This window comes from Zophobas morio, unplaced genomic scaffold (assembly GCF_036711695.1).
Source record: "Zophobas morio isolate AGI-343-1 ecotype UQ-CSIRO unplaced genomic scaffold, CSIRO_AGI_Zmor_V1 ptg000011l, whole genome shotgun sequence".
In the NCBI taxonomy this organism is placed as follows: Eukaryota; Metazoa; Arthropoda; class Insecta; order Coleoptera; family Tenebrionidae; genus Zophobas; species Zophobas morio.
In genome coordinates, this window is record NW_026972116.1 from 12,663,240 (window position 1) to 12,690,261 (window position 27,022).

At 33.4% G+C, this 27,022-nt stretch overlaps 1 protein-coding gene across 2 annotated transcripts in view; it reads right to left on the minus strand.

Moving 5' to 3' along the window:
* The window catches only part of LOC135126954 (metabotropic glutamate receptor 5-like), a 114,353-nt gene that overhangs the window by 21,228 nt on the left and 66,103 nt on the right, over window positions 1–27,022 (minus strand). For both annotated transcript variants that reach the window (XM_064053210.1, XM_064053211.1), the window contains exon 4: window positions 9,902–10,167. In XM_064053210.1, the coding sequence (XP_063909280.1) occupies window positions 9,902–10,167 (266 nt within the window). The remainder of the gene's footprint in view (window positions 1–9,901; window positions 10,168–27,022) is intronic.

The following is a 27,022-nucleotide window of genomic DNA, read 5'->3' on the forward strand; positions in this document are numbered from 1 at the left end:
GATTAAACAGGGTGTTTTTTTTTCTATATTTTATATAGAGTACATATTTTTAAATATTCTCATTAGCCTCTTCTTAATGGTTATAATGATATTATATTTTTGAAATTTCGATTTGCCACGTTATTCCAATGCAATATTTTGTAGAAAGATAAACAAGGGTACGCTCTTCACTGTGGTATTAATTAAATCAAATTTTAATATACAGAGTGTTTACAAAAAATTCGAAAACGTTACAAGTTTTAAATACCGATATTTCACTTTTTTCAAATACATAGAACACCCTGTATTTATTACTCCATCTTACTCTATTTTTTAGTCTTTTTCTTTTAATATGTCGACGTCTCTCTGAAAAAAAAAAGTAAAAAATCGCAATAACTATCAATTTTAGACATAGAAAATTCTTAACAGAAAAGAAAGAGAACAAAAACAGAGTAAAATGTAGTAATAAAATACTACGATATTTGAAAATAATTGTAATAATTTATTTTTTATAAAAGCTGTATACATTATTTTTCTACAAAATATTTTTAATACAGATTTTTAAAATTTGGAAAAACGTGGCAAAGTCGCATCAGAATTTCAAAAATAGACTGCGGTTATAAAGCCTAAGAAGAGCTCAGTCAGAATATATAAAAATATATATGCCATTCCACTTGAAAAAACTTAGTTGTAGGTTGTGCCCCTGTACAATTGAAAATAATTATGGTCTTCAAAGAACCATAAATGTATGTATTAGTCTGTTTAAATAGAAACATGTTATTAGAGAACACATTGCTCGCCCACGAATTAAAATGTAGGCAACGGTAAAATAATCTCGAAACTATATTTTTTATTTCCCTGGCTTTTAAAATTCTGGGATAAGCTTATTAAAATAAATAGCTGACTCTAAAAGCATGTTGTGTTTTTCTGCAGCTCTAATCAGAAAAATGCAGTCATAAAATCACACAAAATCCTCGACTTAGAAAATTTTTATTACACCCGATATTTCAAACACATATTGTTTATTTATTTTCTTTCAATATTTTTAGCTTTGCTCCAGTTTTTTGTATCCTTGAGCAAAAATAACCAAAAGGAGTGCTTTCAAAAAGAAGTGTGTTCGAATATGTGGTCAATGGGATATAAATTGATGGGAAGCACGAAGCAACAGTTTACTTCAAACACTGGAGCTGAATAGTAGAATCAATAACTCCACGAACTTGGCACGTTATGCTTGAATGAACTCGAACTCGGGGATTCATTTTTTCATATCGTTTCTATTTTAGTAATGTGATATTTTTAGTAGAAATCAGTTTGAAGTAAATAAATTGAAAATGCTTTCAATTGAATTTTTTGTAAAGAGATAAACGTAAGTGAGTTATGATGTTAACTCAGGAGTCGTAAAAACGCGTAAACAAAGAAAAAAATAAAATAAAAAATCGTCGGTAATATTTGTTTATCTTCTGTTTGGCTTTTATTTATTTTGAATTTTTGTATTTGACGGTATGTTTGTTCTATCTGTCTTCTATGTTACTAATTTAGATGCATTCTTCAAAATTTGATTCACATCTATAAATGTCTTAATCTTTTTTTTAGTTTTTCGTTTAATTGGAGGAAGGCTTAGTAACAGTATCATGTTCATAGTACAGTTCTAGCCTCATAAATTTTATATACGTGATGTGTTAAAGTCTTAAACAAGAACATTATTTTAGCGCTTTTCGCCATACCATATATCCTAATACAGCAATGGTGCCATAATTTTTGTTTTGGAAGTTTGGAGGTAGTATGTATCGTTTGATTTAATATTTCATAATAAATGCTTCTATCTCCTCGTTCACGTAAACTGAATACATATTTGTGCACGTCGCACCATTGCCGAAGATGCCTGGAATATCAATTTTGCTTTCGCACATTATAGCTTGAAAATAAATCATTACCTTATACTAGAACATCCACGTTCTAAGTGTTTGACCCATTCATCTCGGCTAAAATTTATTCCTTTAATCTTTTTAGAAGTAAGAGTTTGTGGTTGCGTGGGTTAGTATTTGCTCACAACAGTTAGTTAAATTAGTTTCTGCTTGGTTTATTATTATAGTGTTATTACGTAATTGCCGACCAACAGAACAAGCAGATTGCTCTCAAACCTAGTAACAATGCACTTTGTCCTAAATCCCTCGTCGCGGATTCACTTTTGCACTGAATACAAGCATTTTCGCAAACTAAAAAATGTAAACATGCATTCATTGAGAAAGTTGCTTCTTTTTGTGACGAGCAAATCCGCTTTTATCGCCTCGGGAGTTTTGATGATTTCCAAGCCTTTTTGTAGGGGTTTTATTTCTAGCGCGGAGTGTTATCTAGCGAATAAATGTTTGGTTTTGTTAAATTTGTGTCTGGAAGAACAAAGGATTATTATTTCAAATGTGTGCAAGAAATATTTTAATTAACATCTTAATTAAGAACATGGCATAAAAGCTTCATTAACTAAGGTACTTCAGTTCGGGAAATCTCGCTAAAAATCAAAGAGAACAATGCCATTTGTTCACGTTTAACTGAATGGCGTACCTAACAATACATCAGTTTACAGGATGACAACGTAATAATCTGGTCTACATGGTAAATTTATTTACCATATATACAGAGTCAAATTTGTTAAATTCGGTTTTCTAGAGGATATCTAGTCGAATACGAAAAGTTTGTGGCAGTTCGAGATAACGGATTGTCACATACAAAATTTATCATTGTACGATTTATTTCAATACGTCTGAGTTTATGGATAATATAAATCTTAAAGGCGAAGATCTAAAATCAGTAAACTAACACAAAGGCACCCCATAAATTTGCCGGGTTACATCAAATATTCATAGACAAACGCGTATTGTCTGAACTTGATCGATATCCAAACGTGTTAATTAACTGCAAATTGTCTATTTATTGGTTATCGACAGACGATTAACTATTGTCCGAGTTACCTCATGTGTAATTTAAAATTGTATTCGCTTTTTTATATAATGTGCAACACAACTCATCAAATAACATATTTAATGTATTTTAATGCAACTTGGGGTTATGGTCGAGAGATTTGTTGACGTTTATATGTATGATGTACTCTAGTTTTAGTACGTAGGTATTGTATTTTCAATTTTTTTTTTTTTTGGAAAGTTCGATGAAATAATGTCAGATGAATTTACGGACGTACATGTAATTGTAGATTTAATATTATGGCATTTTTATTTCGTTTTGGAAAAGTTCCTTGGACAAATTACGAAATTTATTAATTCTGGCAATTTTACGGTTTTGTTACAATTAATTATTTATTTAAAAATTAGATAAACCGATTTTTACTTAATCCATAAAAGAAATTACTTAATTCATCAATTTTTTGAGACTTACTGCATAAACGAGCTTTACTTATCAAAATTTTGAGATTACGTCATTAACTTTTTGACAGAGATGATTATAATTATCGATTTACCATGTTCCTGACAAATTTTTGGTTGGAATGATTAGACATTTTTTTTCTCATTTTACCATCTAAACGATACTCTTAAAATTGGTTTAAAATTTTACAAATTTAGTCCTGTAATTTCGAAAATGCCTTGTCTAATAAAATGAGTGGGAAATGGGAGACCTATTTTTTCATATTCAAGGAGCTATAAAACGTCGAAAATCACTAAATTAGCCATTTGGCAAATGTATTATTATTACGACAGGTACATACATAGCTTACGCTCGGAAAGATGGAAGGTAATACAAGAGTACAATCCTGTATAAAATATTTAAAATTTCTCCACAATATAAAACCAGACAGACAGACCGACAGACAGACAGACAGACAAATAGACGGAAACGGGAGAATACTTTTTTAGTACTGTAGGGGTCATGAAACGTCGAAAAAACATAAAAGTGGCCATTCGTCGCATGGCCACAATACAATACTTCCATCGCTTACGCTCAAAAAGTAAAAAATGGATCGAAGGTTATTTCGACCGGATTTCTCTTGTCCCTGAAATCCAGTCTAACACATTTCGCTTCTTTGACAAATGATAAAATTTAATTTTTCGAATTGTTTATTTGTGATAACCTCTACACACTGTCTAAAGAGTTTAGACAGTACTTCCCTCGCTGTCGGAAACATGACGACTGCATGCCTATTTTTTTTTCTCATTACATTTTATTTTATTACATGCAATATAATACTAATAATAATAATAACAGTGTTGTATCTCCAAATTTTCGGGAAAATGGAGTGAGCTATTCCTGATTTAATCAAATTGACTCATTCATTACTTTTTTTTGAGCGACCTGTTAAGCAAATCTAAAAAATATGAATGGAATGATAAATCACAAGTACAGACTCATCATATTATGTACATTTTAGATAGGACAGTTTCAGCAAAATTTTGGGGTGACGTCATCAATTTTTTTGGAGGGGACAAGTAAATATATGTATTTTGAATAAGAATTTATCATGCTTATCATAACTGTAAATCACCTGCAAGATTTCACATCATTCGGTTTTGCAGATTCCAAATTAAATCGCAAAATGTTGTTTCATAATTTTGATTTTTTTCAAAAAAACTGGACGTGTCGCTTAAAAACTCAATTCGGAGTCATAAACTACATGTGTAAGACTATGTTATTTTATACAATTTTAAACACATTTATTATGTACAATTTTGAAGTGACGTCATCACATTATTGGTGGGGATGATTAGGCAAATTTTGGTTAGCGTTTTATCATCTACATAATATTACTAATATAAGTACAAAATTTCACAACAATCGGTCCAGCACTTTCGGAGATTATCTGTCTAATAAAAATCCGGGACGGCAGACAGACGGACAGACGGGCAGACGGACAGACAGACGGAAACGGGAGACCTATTTCTTCGTCTTCTAGGGATCATGAAAAATCGAGAAAATGTAAAAGTAGAGAGTCGGGCGACGGACTCTATTACAATACTTCCTCTGCTTACGCTCGGGAAATAATTTGGAATCTGCACAACCGAAGCTTTGAAATCTTGCACATAGTTTACAGTTATGATAAGCATAATAAGTTTTTAATCAAAATATATTTACTTATTCCCTCCAAAAAATGGATGACGTCAGCTCAAAATTTTTCCAAATAAATCCTAACTAAAATGTACAAAATATGATGTGTCTTGTAATTTATCATTGCATTCATTTTTACTTCCCGAGCGTAAGCAAAGGAAGTATTGTAATCGAGTCCGTCGGCCGACTCTCTACTTTTACGTTTTCTCGATCTTTCATGACCCCTAGAAGACGAAGAAATAGGTCTCCCATTTCCGTCTGTCTGTCCGTCTGTCCGTCTGTCCGTCTGTCCGTCTGTCCGTCCGTCTGTCCGTCTGTCCGTCTGTCCGTCTGTCCGTCTGTCCGTCTGTCCGTCTGTTGTCCCGGATTTTTATTAGACAGATAATCTCCGAAAGTACTCGACCGATTGTTGTGAAATTTTGTACTTATATTAAGAATATCATGTAGATGGTAAAACGCTAACCAAAATTTGTCTAATCATCCCCACTACTAATGCGATGACGTCACTTCAAAATTGTACATAGTAAATGGGTTTTCAATTGTATAAAATAACATAGTCCTACACATGTAGTTTACAACTCTGAATCGACTTTTCACCCGAAACGTCCAGATTTTTGGAAAAAAAATCAAAATTATAAAACAACATTTTGAAATTTAATTTTTAATCTGCTAACCAGAATGCTTTGAAATTTTGCAGATGTTTTAAGGCTATAAAGAGCATCATAAATCTTTAGTCAAAAAATATTTGCTTATCCCCTCCAAAAACTTGATGACGTCAGCTCAAAAGTTTGTGGAATAAATCATATCTAAAATGTACAAAATATGATGAGTCTGTACTTGTGATCTATCACTCCATTCATATTTTTTGGATTTGCATATACAGGGTGACTCAAAAAAATTAATGAATGCGTAAATATATTTTATTGATTTAATCAGGAACTACAAAACCGAATGCTCTGAAATCTTGCAGATGTTTTAAGGTCATAAAGAGCATAATAAATGTTTAGTCAAAATATATTTGCTTATCCCCTCCAAAAACTTGATGACGTCAGCTCGAAAGTTTGCCGAATAAATCATATCTAAAATGTACAAAATATGATGAGGCTGTACTTGTCATTTATCACTCCATTCATATTTTTTGAATTTGCATATACAGAGTGACTCAAAAAAATTAATGAATGCGTAAATATATTTTATTGATTTAATCAGGAACTACAAAACGGAATGCTCTGACATCTTGCAGATGTTTTAAGGTTATAAAGAGCATAATAAATTTTTAGTCAAAATATATTTGGTTATCTTCTACAAAAAACTGATGACGTCAGCTCAAAAGTTTGCCGAATAAATCGTATCTAAAATGTACAAAATATGATGAGTCTGTACTTGTGATTTATCATTCCAATCATATTTTTGGATTTGCATATGCAGGGTGACTCAAAAAAATTAATGAAGGCGTGAATTTATTTTATCGATTTAATCAGGAATTAGAAAACCGAATGCTTTGAAATCTTGGGAATATTTTAAAGTTATTATAAGCATGGTAAACTTTTGTTCAAAATGTATTTGTTCATCCCTCCTAAAAAAATTGATGACGTCACCCTTAAATTTTGCTGAATAAATCCTATCTAAAATGCAAAAAATATGATGAGTTTGTACTTGTGATTTATCATTCCATTCATATTTTTTAGATTTTCTTAAGAGGTGGTTCAAAAAAAATTAATGAAGTCAATTTATTTTATTGATTAAATTAAAGGCAACACTTATTATTAGTATTACACCCCAACCAACCCAATTTGGTAGACACAAAATTTGTTAAAGGAAAAACTCGGTTGAAACATAAGGGTAGCACGCTTATTTACATCGACTTTAACATTACAGACCTGCATTTGTTCACTTGGTTCCGCGAATGTGAAATAGACATGTTTATAATCAACCAATTATGAATTTCACCGTCAAGAATTAAAATAAAACCCAATGTTTTATATAATAAGCGGAAGTCGAAGCAATAAAACCGATGGTCGTTTTGTTTACAGTTTCTCTGTTTGGCTCTCACGTATGCTGTTACGCTTGTCATCTTAAATTAAGAATGTTTATACATAAACGATTTTCAGTTGCCGTATACGTGAGTAAATTGTTTCGTTATTTTATTCATTATAAAAAATCAATATTCAAAACGACCCAATTCATTTTCCCGAAAATTTGGGAATACAATAATTTTATTCTTAGTATTACACTACATCTATCCCAACTGATATCCGTGTCCTTGCAAAAATGTTGATGACGTCATCGCAATTTTAAATTCCCACTACAAAAATGTAATGAGAAAAAAACACAATAGCCATGCAGTCGTCAAGTTTCCGACAGCGAGGGAAGTACTGTCTAAACTCTTTAGACCAATTTTTTTTAGATCTGCTTATACAGGGTAACTCAAACAAATTAATGAATCAGTCAATTTATTATTGATCAAATTAAGAACGAGCTGTGACTTCCAAAGTGAAAGCGAATTTATTGAAATATCCCGTCACAGAACTCTAATGAGAAGAATCTATGATAGACGTACAGACACGATTTTGAGAGCGAGGGAGGTACTGTCTAAACTCTTTAGACCAATTTTTTTAAATAACATACGGGATGTTCTGTTAAATTTCGATGTTTGAAAAATGTTATATTTGTTTTTTTTATAAACATTCTGTATATTAAAAGTCAATTTAATTTACATCACAACAAAGCGCGTCCTTTGTTAATCTCTCCACAAAATAAGTAGAGTGATAGAGAATTGGACTAACGTGGCAACGTCGCATCTGAATTTTAAAATAAACTACGGTTTTACTCAATGAAGAGGCTAACGAGAACGAGAATATGTATATAAAGATATATAGACTGCTCCATTAAAAACAAACTAGTTGGATATTACGCACAAAAGCAGAACTCTCTGTATAGTTCAAAATAATTATAACGTATGCTACCCAGAGAACCGTACAACTTTAGTCTCAAGGTTTTTTTGTTAATTATTAATAATTGATGAGATATGGATGAATGCGCTCTTAGTGGCTTATCCTGTATACATTGAAGTACAAGCACTACTGTAATTCGAAGCACCCTTTTAAATGTATTAAAATGAATGAATAGACAAATTTTGATTAACGTTGGACCATTTTTAGAATAACCTGAAATAACACCTACTGAAAATTCAAAATAATCAGTTCTATAGGGACGAAGACGATTTGTCTGAAAAAACTGGTGATTCAGAACATACAAATGACAGCTCATGTTAAAGGAATAGAGAAAACACGGAATTATTGACTTCTTGTTTCCTTTGTTGTCAGTTACACTACATCCCTTAGGTATCACACCAAGACTATAACATGATAGGACTAACCATTTTGAACTTGCATATTTTGCATACAAAGTTTGTTTAATTCATTTATCGCACATATTGTAGATATTTAGGATAAAATAAAGGGGTAACTTTTACCAAATTATGGATCCCTATAATTGTTGTCGAGGCTACCCGAAACATTAAGCCGACCCTTTCTTTTTAACGTTACGTAACAGTAATTTACACAACTAGTTCAAGAAAGCCCCTTTACCGCACGGACGCTTGTTTGCCCGCTTTTGCGGGAATGTGCGAAGCAAGCTGGACAAACGTGGTTTTTCAAATCAAAAGATTAACTGTTAGTTATTTATAAACAATAACGATGACAACTGCAAACACATCACAATGTTGACGCTTCCAGGGTACTTTAATATACAGGTGAACAAAAAATGACGCGCTAACTTTATGATATGTTGTTAAAAACTGAAGAAAAAATAATTTAAAAAATTCTTGCGTCAAAGTATTAGTTTTACACCATAAAACTGAAATATTTGTCCCTACTACAAATTTGATATCATCATCACGAAAAAAAAAACAATTTTTATTTTAACGTATTCTCATTAGCATAAAACAATAAAACTCTCAGAATACAACTAAAAGATTTATTTGACTGTTCACCGAAGACGAGGGAAGTTCTGGGTGAATGGTCCAGTGGTTTGATTTTAGAGAATTTTTTTATTTTAGAGTTAAAAAAACATATCATAATTTTTAAATTTATTTGCCTCGAAAATATAGCCAGTATCAAATACAGTTCTCAAATAAAAAATTATCTGTGAATTTTTGACAACTATAAATAAGTTTCAGTTTAATAAAAATACGTTATGCAATTTTTAAATAATTTGTTAAAATCTGATATCATTTAATGGTGAAAGCAACCTTTATGGCAAAATTTAATAGTATGTGTGCAGTGAAATATCAATCTTCGACAACAGAAACTTAGACAGGTGACAAAGAAAAAAAACGTACATTGTTGCAATATACAACACCATGTAAACATAAAATTAGACATTCATCAAAATAACCCCGTTACAAATTTTCGTGGCTGTCATTCCGGAAATAAAAACTGCTGCCGCAACTAATAAAAAACATTCGGCTAAAACAAGAAAACATAGATTACAAAAATAAAACCAGTTGTAAATTATTTAGCTTGGCAACCACACCCTCTCTAGGTGTATTACATACCTCAATCATATTTCACCAACAAAACACGCTATCCTAATCACTCTGATTCACCGACTGCTCCGCGTTCTACATTCATCCGTATTTGAAATTTACCCGTACAATTCCCCAGCACAAATACTCAAATCGCATTCCCAGCTTACAAAAATAATCCCCGCAGAAGAGCAAGAAGAAAGCGAGCAGATGCTATCAAAGAAGCGGATTTAAATTAATGCGATTATCATGATTCCGCTTAAAACAGCGAAATAAACATCACGCTTTGCGCGGATCAAACACCGACTATCTATGATTTTCTACGTCGGTGGTGACGGAGCTTACCGCTACAAAGCTTCCTCGAGTCCGTCTTGTTGACAGTGGAGCTTTCTGTAGTGGTGGGGATTTCTGGGTGTCCGTCTAACGAGCAATTAAACTGCGACTCCCAGAATTCTTGAAACCATGGGTTCCTGGTGTTGTTGTTGGGCCTTAACGAACAGTAGTAGTTGTCGAAGGAGTTAACGCGGGGGGAGTGAATTCTTATTGACAATCCACCCCAGGCTTCCTCTTCGTATTCTTCAGTTACGTCGTTTCTGTCCGCCCAGCCGTCACTGAAAGCGTAATGGTCATAATCATTTGTTTTTTATTGGAATACCATCGTAAAAGTATGATAAATTTTGACAAAGTTGGACTAACATTAATATCTGTACCAAATTACTAACAACTAGACAAAGTTGGAATCTTGCATTTTCGTATCCTATGAGCTGTGAAAACATACAAGTATATAAAATTACACAGTAAAATTGTAGAAGATGAATAACAACGCATAATATTTGAAATCGTGATATTTTGATGATTTATCACACACCTCCTCGACTTGTGTGATAACCTGATAACCCCCATTATACACTCGTTTAATGTAATGTATTGTAAGTCAGTAAACAATAGTCAGAGAAAATTAGGAATAATGCCAAACGATCTTTGTTTATTAAGTCATTTTGTTTAGCAAGCTGAAAGTTCTCAAAGACGAGAATACTGGAAAATTTCCACACGGTTTTAGTTTACAGGAAAAATCTAATTTAAAGAACAAAGGAGCAGTAATCTATTACCTAATTTTCCGATTAATTATAGGTACTTAATTAATTAAAATAATTAATCAACATCGTAAATGGGAACACAATAATAATTAAGATAATATAGTAAATATAATTTAAGAACAAGTAATTATGAATTCAGTAATTACAAATTAAATCCAATTACACAAAATATATTTCATGAAAAAAATTAATTAAGTAATTAAAAAGAAATCGTTCACAATTAAGGACGCTTGATTAAAATTAAGGAATAATTAATTACTTCGGCAGTGATTAAAATTTGTTTTGGAGCAATAATATGTGGGTATTATAACACATACTTTTAAGTTCCAGTTAGACAAACAATAATGAATACATTTTTATTCCAATTTTTTTCATTACTAACATTAGTTATTAGTGGTTTGAGAAAGCTATAGCAACGTGTTGTATATCACTGAAGCACGCCATTTTTAAACCGACAAATACCTTAATTTCAAGACACGACGCTTTTGACGGAGGTTTTATTGAAGAAGAAAGGCGTCTCGAGGGAGATGATATGCCAATATGACTTTAGAATTTTATGAATATGTTGCAATAACTGTACGGTAGTTTCGTGGCTATAAAACTGTAAATTTTATCGTAAGGATCTCTGTGTTCAACAGCCGTTTTTATTAAACGAATTAAGGGGGAGAACAGCACTTCTGAAAAATCAAATTTTGTGGAAATCACATCATTAAAGGCAATCATGCGTTATGCAGCTCTCTAGGTAGACTTTCTGACAATTTTTTCAGCACGAATACTTTTCTTTGTGTCGTGGTTGGAGGTAATGATAATACAGTGTTTATTTGAAGCGGCAAGAGAAACATTTTTAAAGAAAAATATTGCCGTTAAAGCAACAATAAACACTGCTGGTAACAGAAAATAAAAATAGTAGTTTCTCTTTTAGATGTGCACCATTTCACTGAAATTATGATTAACAAAATACGGCGTCGCGTGTTTATGTATTGTAAAAAGAAACATAATCGGTTATATGTATATAGGATCTGTGTCTGCAACGTTTAAGTCATAGTTGGTGACTGAGCCACTACTACAATACTTTTCTGAATTATGTCGTGGAAATAAAAACTTTCTAACGTAATCTAGTTTTAGACACTGTTTAAAAAATTTTAAAACTAAGTAAAAAACAATTACTTTCTTGTTTACGATGCGGAGTGTCCTTTGACTCAACATTAGTCATATTTAGTAGATACATATTGGTTAATATGTACATTTATAACAGCGATATCGTATTATATCTATGCTGATTGGCTATTGGCATAATGAGGTATAAATAGAATTCTAACCATGAAACAGATTAATCGTGCACCAGCTTATTAAAGTGTGATTGTTGGGGTTGGATATTAATGGTTCGTTTATTGGTCAAATAAATTGCATTGGATTCCACCGCAAGTCAACACTGGAACTGAAAATGTGTAGTAATTGATGAACTAATTATTTATATAATGCTAATACTAATGTTAACACATTGCATTGAATTCCGCCCAAGTCAACAGTAGAAGTGAAAATGTTTAGTAATTGATGTACTAATTATTTATATAATTATTTTGTTTCATTTGCGGAGAACTTGTGTAAACTATGTGATTTTATGAACAGATTATTAAATTTTAATGTATTAAGCGAAGTGTTGTCATAAGGTAGAAGCCGAATTTCGTAACACAATGAACAGTAGGCATAGATGGTAATAAAGTGCTAATAAAATACTCATTTCAAGATTATTTTGAAAAATTCCTAATAACATTTTTTTGGATTTTATAAGATTTCTCGTTCAGTTTTTTCTCGAATTGTTTTTAAACATATATACTTTATAAAGAAATGTTAAATTTTATATGTAAATAAATTTGTCTGTCTATTTTTTTTTAAATTGAGAGACGGCTGGTGCCAGGGAGCACAAGGGCACGTGCTCCCAAAATCACAACGTCTACAAACACACTGGACAAAGCAAAATAATAATTTTCAATATTTAAAAAATTATCCGGAAATTTGTGTCATAATTATTAAAACTAATTTTTTTCTCGCTCTATTTGTATAAAATGTATCAATACTTACATCTAAAGATGTTGTGTTGGATATATGATACGTTGCTGAAGAGCTCATAAAAGCGGAGACCACATCTTGCCTCATTTAGACGTTTTGTTTACACCGTTGCCACGGAAACCGTGCGTCTAGTCGCTGTATTCAGCTGAAACGGGTCCTGCTCGAGCAGTGACCACTACCAATAACTCTCATTCTGCGCGAGTGAAATTGTTTGATTTTAAATGAAAATAATTAATTCAGTTGAATATTTATTAAAAGTCGTCCTCTGTCTTACGACGGTAAAATTTTAGTGAAAAATTTATTAATAAAAAGCAGTGTTCATGACAAAACGAGAGACTTTCACAGATATTTTAATCGACCTAACCAGCATGGTAAATTTTTGTGGATGTGCATGTTTTCCGTCATACAATTTCGTCTATTAATTATTGATAATAACAGCCTATTTTATCTCTTCATTTTTACTTCATCAATAAAATTGTGTCCCCCCATTTCAAAAGGCCACGACCCGCCACTGCTGTTAAATCAATTTCATTTGCAATATGTTTATTTTTTTACGACAAGGATATTGAACTTATGTAAAGAAGCGAATGGGACTACCGTATATGGGAGAGGAAAATTCAGTTAACATTAATAATAATAATGATAATAAATACCTTTATAAAGAAAAAAGGTTGACACTCTTGCTTTACGTGTTTTTTTAAAATTTGTAGTGATCTTGAACTAACAAAATTTTACTTCTTTTATCAAGAGGACAAGAACGGACTTTTCAGGAAATTTGGAAAAACTAACCACCAATCTTTTCTGTGCTGTGATGTTATCTTATTTGTTTTATTAAAAAGTCTCTGTTGAAAATACGTTGATGCATCCGATATTTATATTTACAATGAAAAGTGGAATTTTCATGTAATAGATGTTGTAATAATTAATAAAATAACAAAATGCAGAAAATTTGTTTATTTCAAAGTTACTCGTACTATCATTATGTCAGGTATACATAATATAATTCAACATTCAATTTAAAACTTTAGACATTCGTAATATTTCTGTTCAGTTTTTTTTTTCTTTTTTTCTTTAAATCGTATGCATTTCACAACATAACTTTTTGTTGCAAAATCATTATAATACGTAATAAAGTTTTTAAGACACAACTTTACTCACTCAGAGTCTCTCAGTAGCAAGTACAGTCGTTAGATAAATTTATAATAGTGGATTCTGCGAATTTTATTTTTTATGAGCATAAGCTAAGGAAGTATAGTAATCGAGTTTATGGGGTGATTTGCCAGTTTCATATTTTCTCGACATTCCATGACCCCCATAGTACTAAAAAATGGTCTCCCGTTTCCATCTGTATGTCTGTTTGTCCGTCCGTCTGTCTGTCTGTCTTTCGTCTGTGTCGATTTTTATTAGGCAAATAATATCCGAAACTATCGGACCGATTGTTGTCAATTTTTTTATGTAAATTAGCAATATCATGTAGATGATAAAACGCTAACCAAAATTTGTGTGATCATCCGCACCACCAATAGTAATTTGTTTCTAATTCTATCAAATAAAATACTCCTGCACTTGTGAAAGTGATGTATGAATCCGTGTTGAGGTTTCAACCTATATATCCAGATTTTTGAAAAAAAATCAAAATTGTATAACAACATTTTGCAATTTAATTTGAAACTTCAAAACCGAATGCTCTCAAATCTTCCAAACCTTCAAATACAGTCGTAATCATGGTAAATCGTTGATTAAAATTTATTCGTTTATTCCATCCCGAAAAATTAATAACGTTATCTCAAAATTTTGGATAATAAATCCTCTCTGAAACATGTAAAATATTATGATTTTGGACTTGTGGTTTATCAGCGCACTTATAGTTTAGAATTCCTTATACAGTGTGACTCAAAAAATTAATGAATGAAGCAATTTATTTTATTGTGTAGGTAAGCGAAGAAAAATGTTGCTCCTCCGGTGGGAATCGAACCGCACGTTTACCGCTTGCCGGGCGGGTGCCCTTACCACTAGAGTACAGAGGAGCTTATCTTTCCTCGCTTAGTACTACGTATTATTGTGCCACCACAATTGATTAAATCAAAAACGACAAATTGGGATGAGACACGAGTGATCATAGTTTTCGTTTTATAAAATCGTTGAGGTTTAAGTTATTTGAACATTCGTCCCTCACTCTTTATACACATATTTTGTTGTCGATTCAATAGGCGTAACAGAGTTTTGTTGTAGTTACGAGTAATATATATACTTTTGACTGAGGTTGCCAGTTGTGTTTTGAGATTATTTAATGTACACCCATTTTTTCTACGGCACGATAGTGTTAAAAGATGGCAACGGGGGATTCATTTTTTCATATTCTATGAATTTTGAAATGTAAAAATATGACATTAGAATATTTCCTTTTTATTGTTAATGTTTAATATATTTTGACGTACGATTTCATTATACCTAAGTATTATACCTTTTTATACGAGTAGAGTTATATGATGCCGTTTCTAGAACAGTTTAACCTCATTTGACCTGTCTTACAAACGGTGTCATTTACTGTCAACGGATAATTGACATATCCTAGGACCCCCCATCACGTTTTATCGACTATTTGACTTATCTTAAGAAGGTAAATCAGGTCATTTGAATTAATGAGGCATAAACTTGTTGGAAATCCATCAATAATTTATAAATAAATATTGTCACATACTTTTGGTTCCAACATACAGAGTGTCCCAGATAAAACTTCGCGATCCTATACTTTGAAAACAGATAGACATATTGAAGTTGCAAACCCCATTGTTTTTAGTTTCAAGAGGGAAACTGTAGTCTCGACGCAAACCTATCAACGTGTGTATTTTTAAGAGATTTTGAACAAATATTAGTGAATTAAATAAAGCGATATATCGACATGTCATATTATACTGCCATGGAAACAGATGAGCAAATACAAAAAAATTCATTACTATTGTTAATCTTTAATGACAGAAATCTTAGATTTTAAATTAGCAAGATTTCTTTGCTGTTTGTCGAAAACTGTTCAATTTCTACTGCCCGAGCTTGAGCGGTCGTCGGCCGACTCTCTACTATTACGTTTTCTCGACCTTTCATGACCCCTAGAGTATGAAGAAATAGATCTCCCTTTTCCGTCTGTTTGTCCGTCCGTCTGTCTGTCTGTTTGCCGTCACGGATTTTTATTAGGCAGATAATTCGGTACTTGAGTTTTTGTCTCTCGCTTATCTTGGAAGTGCTGATAGGTTCTCCCTCTTTTTGCATTGACCACAGTAACAGTCTGTATTGCTCGCCTGTCCGGCGCAGCGGTATACTGACAAAGCTTAAACGAACGAGAAATCAACATGGCGACTTCGGCGCCGCAATTCCCAGCTAAAGAACAAGCGATAGTTATGAACGCTGTCGACGACTTAAAACTCACAGACTACGTTGTCGCTATAGGTAATATAGTGCAACGAAAAAACATTATTTTTGCCTCGCGAATTTCAAATGGCCGTATTTGCATATACATGAGCTCTAAACTGTTGGTTGATCAAGTAGTTGCTGATCATGCGGTGATCACAATTAAAGATTTTGAAGTCAACATAAGACGTCTAATGAACCCGGCACGTCGCATTATCTTTTCAAATGTATGTCCTTCAGTTCCCCACAGCGTTATAGAGAATCTTGTTCAAACCCTAGGTTTTACTGCAGTATCGAAAATGTCATTCTTAAGAGCGAGTATTGAAGGTGACGAATTTAAGCATGTGCTAAGTTTCCGAAGGCAAATCTACATTCAGCCTGATGACTCTATTAACCTCCCTTCTTCCATGGTCATAAAGTACGATAACACGAATTACAGGATCTTTCTTAGCTATGATGATGTTTGTTTCAAGTGTAAAGTCTCAGGCCATTTCGCCAGTGACTGTCCAAACCAAACTGAACCCACTGACCAAACGGATACTTCCAACTCGTCGACTCCTCTGGATTTAGCTGTTGGTAAATCTCGTGCTTTAGACGACCAATTGGAGACTTCTAATCTGGTTACCCCCTCACCTTCGACTACCGCTAAGCGCTCTGCCCCTGATGAACCTTCGACTGAATTCATCCCCCCTGATCAACCACAGCTAAACCTTGATGACACAGACCAAAGTGTACGGGGGAAAAAAATTAAACCTTCCGATTCAACCGAAAGCCTTACTCCAACATCTGAAATACTAGCACCCGCTGAACAACTAATTAACAATGCTCACTACCCTCTCACCTTCGAGGAGACTGTTGCCTTTCTTGAGAAGGCTGTTGGAAAACCGGATATTCTAAGTCTTATTAGGGAATATACTAATGACATTTATGGTGTTCTTATAATGCTTCACGACATTTACCCTCTTGTGTCGCACAAAAACTTGAAAAATCGATGCAAAAAAATTCAAAAGAGAATTAAAAAGCCTTAAGTTCCCTGCCAGAGGAACATGGCACAGATCTATCCGGTCTGTTTCAGACTCCTACGACGTCCGCTTTTTAAACGTAATTTACTGCAGTATCCTACACTTTCGGTATTTTCTTATAAGGTTTTTAAATTCTTATAACCCCTATTAAAATTCGATTCCCATTATATGTAACGGATTTTTATTTAATTTTGAATTGATTTGCATTCGAAGTGGTGGCGCATCTATCACGCGTAGTGTTGGTGTGAGCTACGGGAAAAAACGGGGAGAAAAAAGGAGATAAGAACGGAGGAGATAGCGGGGCAGGAGCGAGTGAGGAGCTCGGGAGGAAGAGAATCAAGTTCAGGGGCTTTTCAAGGAAGATTTTCGGGAAGAGACGGGACCTGAGAACCGAAGGAAGAGTCAGGAGCCTCCGCCGCCTACGCTGAGAGAGAAGAGGTGCCCTCCCACATATTTTAACAGTGATTGGCTTATCGTATGTAATACCTTTAATAATATAATTTGTCGTAAACGTAGTTTTATTGGGCTCGGGTTGAAACCCACTTCGTGAGGTAACAATACAGTAGCATTTATTTGAAATCCTGTAAGTAGGTTACATATAATAAAAATACTCTCTTCCCACAGTTCTTTAAAAATACTGTAATATACACTAACATAGCCTCTATAATGGCTAAGTACAACGACTTATTAGCTTTCGTTACCTATGAAAAGCCAAGTTTTCTGATAGTCACAGAAACGTGGTTATCCTCGTCAATACCAGATCATCTTTTCTCCATGGGGGATTACACTATCTTTAGGGCAGATCGCACTCGTACCAGAGGAGGGGGCGTTTGTATTTTTATTGCGAATCACCTTTTATCTGAATTACATGTAGCACAACTCAGTTTTGACACTGGCAACATAGACAGTCTTGTTCTTCGGATTTCCTGCAAGAACTTCTCTTTTGTACTATCATGTGTTTACCGACCACCTGGTACTGATTTAACATCAGACCACAATTTATTCTTAAAATTATCAGATCTAGTTGAGGCTTATGAAAATGTATTCGTGTTCGGTGACTTTAATATGCCCGATCTAAAGTGGCCATTAAACCCTAAGTTAAAATGCAGTCAGTCTAACCAACTATTGGTTGACTTTTTGATGAGCACTAGAATGCTGCAGCTGGTAGACCAGCCAACGAGGATTCGGCGAAACCAACAACCATCAACGCTAGATTTAGTGATGATATCGGATGCAAATTTATTGGTGAACTTGGAGTATCTAGACCCGATAGGTAAGTCGGATCATGTTCTAATTAAGGCTGACATGCAGTTGTGTTTTACTCCCCGCAAACGAACAATCACGTTCAGCAGATTAGTCACTAATTATGAAGATATCAACACTAGATTATCTAATATTGACTGGTCTTTCATTTCTACACACACTGATGTATCTTCCAGCTGGGATGCCTTTAAATTACGTCTCCAGGAGATCATTGACAGCTGTTCATCTCGAGTCACCGTTAAGAAATCTTCTACCAAACCATGGATTGACGGCAAGATACTTAAGCTGATTAATAAAAAACGGTCGTTGTGGCGAGCGTACAAACGTACAAGTAGTAAATTTGATTATGCTACTCATAGAGCTTTCTCTAATCGCCTTTCCACGATTATTAAGACAGCTAAGGAAAACTACGAGAAACAATTGGTTGCCGATGCAAATCCCAAGCGGTTCTACAAATATGTCCGCTCAGCCATAAAAGGGTCCTTCGTTCTAATGCCTTTGATTAAAGATGGAAACGGCCAAATTGCTAGTAGTCAGCGTGCTGCTGCTGACATTTTCGCTTCAAGTTTTTCGAAGATATTTGTCAAGAAACCTCACATAACAATGCCCGTCATAAATGGTCCAGCAAAATCAGAAACTCTTGATTTTGTCCACTTCACTAAAGACTCGGTACTTAACAAACTGCGATCACTTAAGGAGGGGAAATCTCCGGGTCCCGACGGTTTTTCTGTCAGTGTTCTAAAGAAGTGTGCGAATTCGTTAGCAGGCCCACTTTCCGTACTTTTTAACCAGTCCATCGATACGGGTATTCTACCATTAGACTGGAAAACTGCTCTGATCACTCCAGTTTACAAAAAAGGGGACAAACTCGATGCAGATAATTACCGCCCCATTAGTCTAACGTCTCTTGTCGTGAAGGTCATGGAGTCCATTATTTACGATAATATCATTGCGTTCCTTATGAAACATAATGTGATTCCACCAGCACAGCATGGTTTTCTGCCGGGAAAGTCTATAAACACCAACCTTCTGACTTCTCTCGCTGACTGGACTCGAGCGCTGGATACGGGTGACACAGTGGACGTTGTATATTTCGATTTTCCCAAGGCTTTTGACCGTGTGCCTAAGCGTCGTCTTCTGTTCAAACTAGATCACTATGGAATAAGGGGCGACTTTCTTCGTTGGATAAACTCCTTTCTCACTGATCGTTCATTTAGGGTCAGAATTGGTAATTCTGTTATTGTCCCGGTTAAGGTACTGAGCGGAGTCCCTCAAGGCTCCGTGCTCGGGCCCTTGTTGTTTATAGTTTATTCGTCAGATATCACCAACGGTTTGAGGTCTAAATGTGCTATGTACGCCGACGATGTAAAACTTTACAACTCTAGCTCGAACTGTATGATTTTAAGCAATGATATCACCTCAATCCACACCTGGTCCCGTGACTGGTTAATTCCATTAAATATGTCTAAGTGTAGAGTACTCCACCTCGGAGGACAAAACCCTCGGAATTGTTACTACCTTAATGGCGTCGAGCTTTCTAAAACGAACACCTGCTCCGATCTAGGTGTTACCATTACATCCGATCTTTCGTGGTCAGAACACGTTGCTTGCATCACCAGAAAGGCTAACAGAACAGTGTATTTAATCACTAAAGCTTTTGGGAAAGCGAACGTTAAGGTTATTGTTGCGTTATATAAAACATATATAAGACCTATCCTAGAGTTCGCGAATAGTGTTTGGAGCCCACACCTAGTACGAGACAACGATTTATTAGAAGCCACTCAACGGCGGGTTACTAGGCTGCCTTTTGGTCAGATACGTCCATCATATCAGGATAGGCTCAAAGTGATGTGTCTCCCAATGCTCTCCCGCAGACGCAAGCGAGGGGATGCCATTACCGTATTCCGAGCGCTTACTGATGGTGACTCACCTATTAGATATCTCTTCCCTTTAAATACGGATGGCCGTACTAGAGGTCACGCTTTCAAACTCTTAAAAGAGAAGTTTCGCAGAGATGTCAGAAAATACTTCATCACTAACAGAGTGTTCGAATTTTGGAATTCTTTACCCGCTCATGTTGTCAGTTGTAAAAATCTTACTGAGTTCAAAATTAGACTGGATTTACATCAACGAGACTAATGCTAACATAACTGTGTTCTTGCGCGGGCATAACAGGCACTAGCCTCTGCCCGAACGCATTTCTAATAATAATAATAATAATCTCCGAAAGTACTGGGCCGATTGTTGTCAAATTTTGTATTTATATTAGGAATATCATGTAGATGGAAAAAAACGCTAACCAAAATTTGTCTAATCATCCCCAAAAATAATGTGATGACGTCACTTCAAAATTGCACATAGTAAATGGGTTTTAAAGTGTATAAAATAACATAGTTCTACACATAATGACTGTTGAGTTTTTACTCGTAACGTCCATATTTTTAGAAGAAAAAATCAAAATTATAAAACAACATTTTTAATTTTGAATCTGCAAAACCGAATTGTTTGAAATCCTGCAGATGTTTTAAGGTCATGATAGGCATGATAAATTTTTAATCAAAATATATTTATTTATCCCCTCCAAAAATTGATGACCTCAGGTCAAAAGTTTGCCGAATAAATCCTATCTAAAATGTACAAAATATGATGAGTCTGTACTTGTGATTTATCATTCCATTCATATTTTTTGGATTTGCAAATACAGGGTGACTCAAAACAATTTATGAATGGGTGAATTTATTTAATTGATTTAATCAGGAACTGCAAAGCCGAATCCTTTGAAATCTTAGAGATGTTTTAAAGTTATCATAAGCATGGTTAATTTTTAATCAAAATGTATTTGCTCATCCCCCTAAAACATTGATGACGTCATCCCAAAATTTTGCTGAATAAGTCCGATCTAAAATGTACAAAATATGATAAGTCTATACTTGTGAATTATCACTACATTAATATTTTTTAGATTTGCTTATACAGGGTGTTTTAAAAAAATTAATGATTGAGTAAATTTATTTTATTGTTTAAATTCAGAATTGCAAAACTGAATACTTTGAAATCTTGAAGACGTTTTGAGGTTATTGTAAGCATGGTAACTTTTTAATCAAAATGTATCTGTTTAACAACCCCAAAAAGTTGATTACATAATATAAGTATTATACCTTTTTGATAAGCATACGAGTTATATGATGGCGTCTCTAGAGCAGTTGGACCTTATTTGACCTGTCTTAGGACCCCCATCATTTTTTATCAAGCAATTTGACCTGTATTAGAAGAGACATCAAAAAGACGAATCACATAATCTGAATTAATGGGGCGTAAACTTATTGGACCTCCAGCACTAATTTATAAATAAATATTGTCACATACTTTTGATTCCAACATATGAGTGTCCCAGAAAAAAACTTCGAGGTCTTACATTTTCAGAACGGATAAAGAGAAGTTCTGTAAACGCCATTGTTTTCAGATTCAAAAGGGACATATGACGTATAAATGACACCGGGGTCGCGAAGCAAACCTATGTTACGTATACATTTTTAACTGATTTTGAGATATCATTAAATTACGATTACAGTTATGTAAAAGATTTATATGTGTTGTATTAATTTAATTTTAACTGTAAAAAAACATAAGTGAATTGAATAAAGAGCTATATCGACATGTCATATTATACAGTCATGGAAACAGATGTGCAAACCTAAACAATTACATTATTTACCCTTTTAATTTTTAATGTCAGAAATCTTAGATAATAAAATTGTTCAATTTTTTAATTCTAAACTACTCGATGACCAGCCCGTAGCACAAATTTAAGGTCCTTAGACGTTATTAATCGCGAACTTATAAGAAGTTTTGTATTCAATATGAAGGATGACAATTCGAACACATGCTTAATCGTGTGTTAACTGCTTTTGAAACAGATTTAACAAATTCTTTGTAGAATGAACTTTATTGGTGCTTTATTTCAATTTTATTTTTTTTATGTGTATAATTTTTATTTTTTTTATCGACTGAAAATTTAATAACCACGTAAGTGCCTAAGCGTTTTATATCAATACAGTTGTAATTTAATGATATACCAAAAGCCGTTAAAAAATATAGGTTGCAATTTAGAGAAACATGGGTTGGCGTCGCAACGCCGACGTCATATATGCTCCATGTTTGCAAAGCACTGAATCAAGCTTCCCCCTTCAAGCTAAAAGCAATAGCGTTTAAAGAATTTCAATATCTCTAACTTTATCTGGGAGACCTCTATATATTAAATCACATAATATAACTAACTGACAGCGTGGAATGTGAATGCTGCCAAAAATTAACCCGTTATTATTATTACTATTATATTTTTAATAATTATATGAAAAATAATCTCAATAAGCAGCTAAATAAAACGTAAAAATTACGTTTCTAATGGCACAACGCAATACACCGCTCACGTAGAAATGATTTCTTTTTATGATTTACACGCAGCTTAAATTACGTTGCACATACGCCATACATGTTTTCTTTGCTAATAACGTAAACAAATTGTTGCAGCGAGCGCAATACACGCCAAATTCACATAGTTTTAATACTCCGCTCTGAACGGTGCATGCTGCCATTAACTCTGCTGTTAGCACCGACAAGACAGAACAACATCCAGTAGTTTTGAAATAATTAAAGCAAACACACAGAAGACTCTTTCTATGGCAATATAATTGCAAAAAAATATAAATTACGTTTAACGGTTTTTAGTTTATCTTTTCCTCATGACACTTATTTTTTTTCACTATTTAAATTTACTACTCGAATAACAGTTTAAAACTAAATCAGGGTTAGATTAGGTTAAATTAGGTTGTTTGCCGTGTTTCTCGTTTTAAGAAGTTTCGTAGGAACTATTTACATCTTTCGCCAATCTTCTTTGCATAAAGGTATTGTTTTTACAAAATTAATCATCTACTAAGACTGCTGTCTGAACCGTGCTAGTGCCAAAGAAAACAACACTAGAAATGCTCTAGAGATTTTATTTATTATCTTACTTCCCCTGGGAGGCGTTCAACTTTCAACCACGATAAAAGATTCGGCTAGCCACTTCCTGAATTAAAGGCGTTGAAAGAACCATTATTTCGGAGCTAACAACCGCAATAAAATTATTGTCATACCTTCAATAATCGTTTCGGTGCAATGACGGAGTCACTTCTGGGAACACGATGCGGTGGGAAGGAATAATAGAATAATAATATTCTGATATTCTGAAATTCCCCCATTCGCGTTCTACTGCTGCAAACTAATTAAACGAACAGAATAAATTAATTTCATGGCTAAAAAAATAAATAAATACAGTCGATGCTATTTTTTCGAAGTTAGGTGAAGTTTATGTAACCGTTCATTCGTTTTTATTTTCCGGAAATCGGGCAGAAAATTGAGAACGTAGGCCCACAGTAAGGTTCGATATGAGGCTTTCCGCACTAAATAGCCCATTAAAAAGCAATTGCTGGACGCTAGAGAATATATTTGTCGGTAGGCTGCTAATGAAGATTTTGGTGTTTTCCATTCAAAGTGAAAAATTAAATAAACTAGGAAGGGAGATGTAATATAACCGGAGAGTGACTGCTTTTATTTTTTGCGTAACTCTTTTACTCCATAGACTATCCGCATGGTGCGCACGTAATCCACAAATGTTTAAAGTTAACTACGCTGCGTGAATTTTACTATCATCATTCTGCAGTAATATCGTAACCCAGCAATCCTTTGCAGGATTATATTCAATTTACATTATGTTTGGAACGAGCATGTTAATTCACGTAATCCCGGTTATGGTTCATCAATCAAGCCATAATACGCTACAATTTTACATCCTGGTAAGCACCAATATGTTAAGCGATAAAATCATTTGCCTAAATTTTATTGACCAGGAATACCAGGATTAAGATAAGCTGCTGTTTATCTTAAAACTGCTACGTTGTTTGAATGGCTGATTAAGATTGATGCAGGATGACACCAAATATCAAAAAGCTAAAAAACAATTGGTGTTAAGTTGTAACTTTTCTACTAAAGAAAATAACTTCTTTACTTTATTTCATTGTACCAAGAAGTTTGAAACTTTTTGTTAAAGTTTAGATACTTTCACAAATCCATTCAGCCAAAATTAGTCTCTATTCAAAGAGGTACATGTTTCGAGAACTTCTGTTATCGTTTTCAATCTAGAAACAGAAATAGAAAATATGTTGGTAGTGTGAATTTTTTTAAATATGAAGGATTGTGAGGTTATGTTTCAGTTAATTCTAGGTTAAATGTCAGGACTGAAGAACCGACTATATTATTATAGGTGTGTAAAAATTTAGTTGATCATTGACTGCAATGCTTCCTTATGCTCAGTTTTATATTTTAAAATATACACCTCAGGTGAATTGAATACCCACTTTTCTAATACGAAAAGTTTTACAAAAGCTAAAAACTATAGTCATTAGCACGCAAGTACTTTAGAAGAGAATAAATCTCTAAAATGCAAACAATTAATAACAACCAATCCGCAAAGGCAGCAAGTCATTAAGTATTAACATAAATTAATTTTCTTGCGCTGACATTTCATCAAATACACTTTTTACGTTTGAAAGGGCAGCATTTGCGCTTGAAGTTTTGATAAATTTACGTCACAACGACGTCACCATTTACTCCAATATATTCAAAATGAACTTCCCAATATCCTCCAGAGGAGGCGGAAGTAAAATATTTTCACCTTCTGACAATGATAAAAAAATCCAATAATTCTACACGAAGCATACGCACGAAGTTAATAATTTTTAGAGTGATGTCCATTCAAGCCGGCTAAATTACAGGAACTGGGGTGTAATTTAATATGTGTGGATAATATTAACCTATGGGGTTGGAACGTGCTGAACATATAAACGAACACCACTACGATGTTATAAATTCCGAAACCTTCTTGACTCTTGCTAACTGCTAGAATAAATTCTCATCACACTTGATACCGGGGTGGGCATTAAGGGCGCAATTTATACATGCAATTTCGACATAGGTTTTGTTTTCAGGACGTGGGATATTTTCACTTTATTTCAGTTGAAAAAAGTTTTCGTAGCTATTTATTAAACTATACTATTACACGAACAATACAATATAAAGAGTGCGAAAACAGACTTAAAAATATAAAAAATGAATTTTTTTTTAATGACCGGACCTAGATTTAGAAAATTATATCAAATTTCTGGCATAACCACATAAATACTCCAATTAATCTCGTTTAGATTCTCTTGGGTTTAACAAAAAAGAAAAACTGCTATCGCAACATTACTTATTTCAGTCATATTTCAGCCTGGCAGAAAGAATAGCATTAAATGTTTGTAACTCATCCAGTTTGGTTTGAAACAATATGAAGTATGATAAGAGTTTTTAGGAAAAGCGTGAACGTCTTAAGTAAACAGGAAAGTTTGTTTCTCGAAGGGATGCGGTAATATGTTAGAATTTCTTTATGTTTTTTTTGTAAGACAGTGATAAATTCACTGAATTTTATACGTACTGATCGGGAAAAAAGCGTAGTTTAGTTTATTAATGACTTTATAAAATTAAAGTTAACATTTTTTGTGAATACAAATAGATATGTGAAATTTAAAGTTTTATAACGTGTGCAGTTAAATATTTGTGTTCCGTTCCATTGTATTGTATCGTAAATATTTGTATTGGAAACAATACCACTTACCCACCACATCAATAGATCGAAGGAACATCTAAAGCGTTCGAGCTTAGTGTGTTCTCCGATCTTTTCTACGTTATTTAAGAAATAAATTTGAAATTAAAAATAGATGTAATTAGTGCACCAATTTAATGATTTTTAACTCATTTGGTGACGTTTGCTATGATTTTAATTATCCACGAAAACTCATACTGATTAAACCAGTAGTTGTACGCGTAACTAATGCACAAAAGTTTAATGCCATTGTTTTCGTCGTTTTGGAGATTTATGTGCTAAAAAGTTTGGATATTTTCATAAATTACAACCCAAAGAAATGTTTCTAAAATTTTTCACCGTCTTACTTTGTTATTAAGCATCCAGTACGCAACGTATCCGACATTTCACAATATACTAAACACCCTTAAAATCTTGTAATTGCGACTTAACAACTTTAACTAGTAAATTTTTTTTAATTTCTAAATTTAATTAAATTTTGTATTGTTGTTTATAAATTTAAAGTACGCATTTGTTTGAAGCGTTTATGAATCTGGTAAATTTAATATCATTTTCCTCAAGGTAGAAGTATTTTCGTATTTACATAACGGTTATTAGCATAATTTTCACTCGACGGTTAATGAGAATCAAGCAAAACTTTCTTTGTAAACTTTTATGAAATGCTTTTGACTTGTTAATGCCTTGAAATGATAAAACCGGAAATATTGCAACAAAGTTTGACATTCAAGCTAAAAAATATAATAATAATATAAGGTAAATAATGACAACAAGATTAATAAAAAGCTGAGTGTTAACTTCGCACTAAATTCATTTTCTTTGATTTATTTATATTCTTAAGCTGTACTGTAATAAAATGATTTATTATCGAGCTTACGTATTCCTCAAGAACCTGCGTCAACTTTATCGCTTTAATTCTCAATTCTGAAGCGGT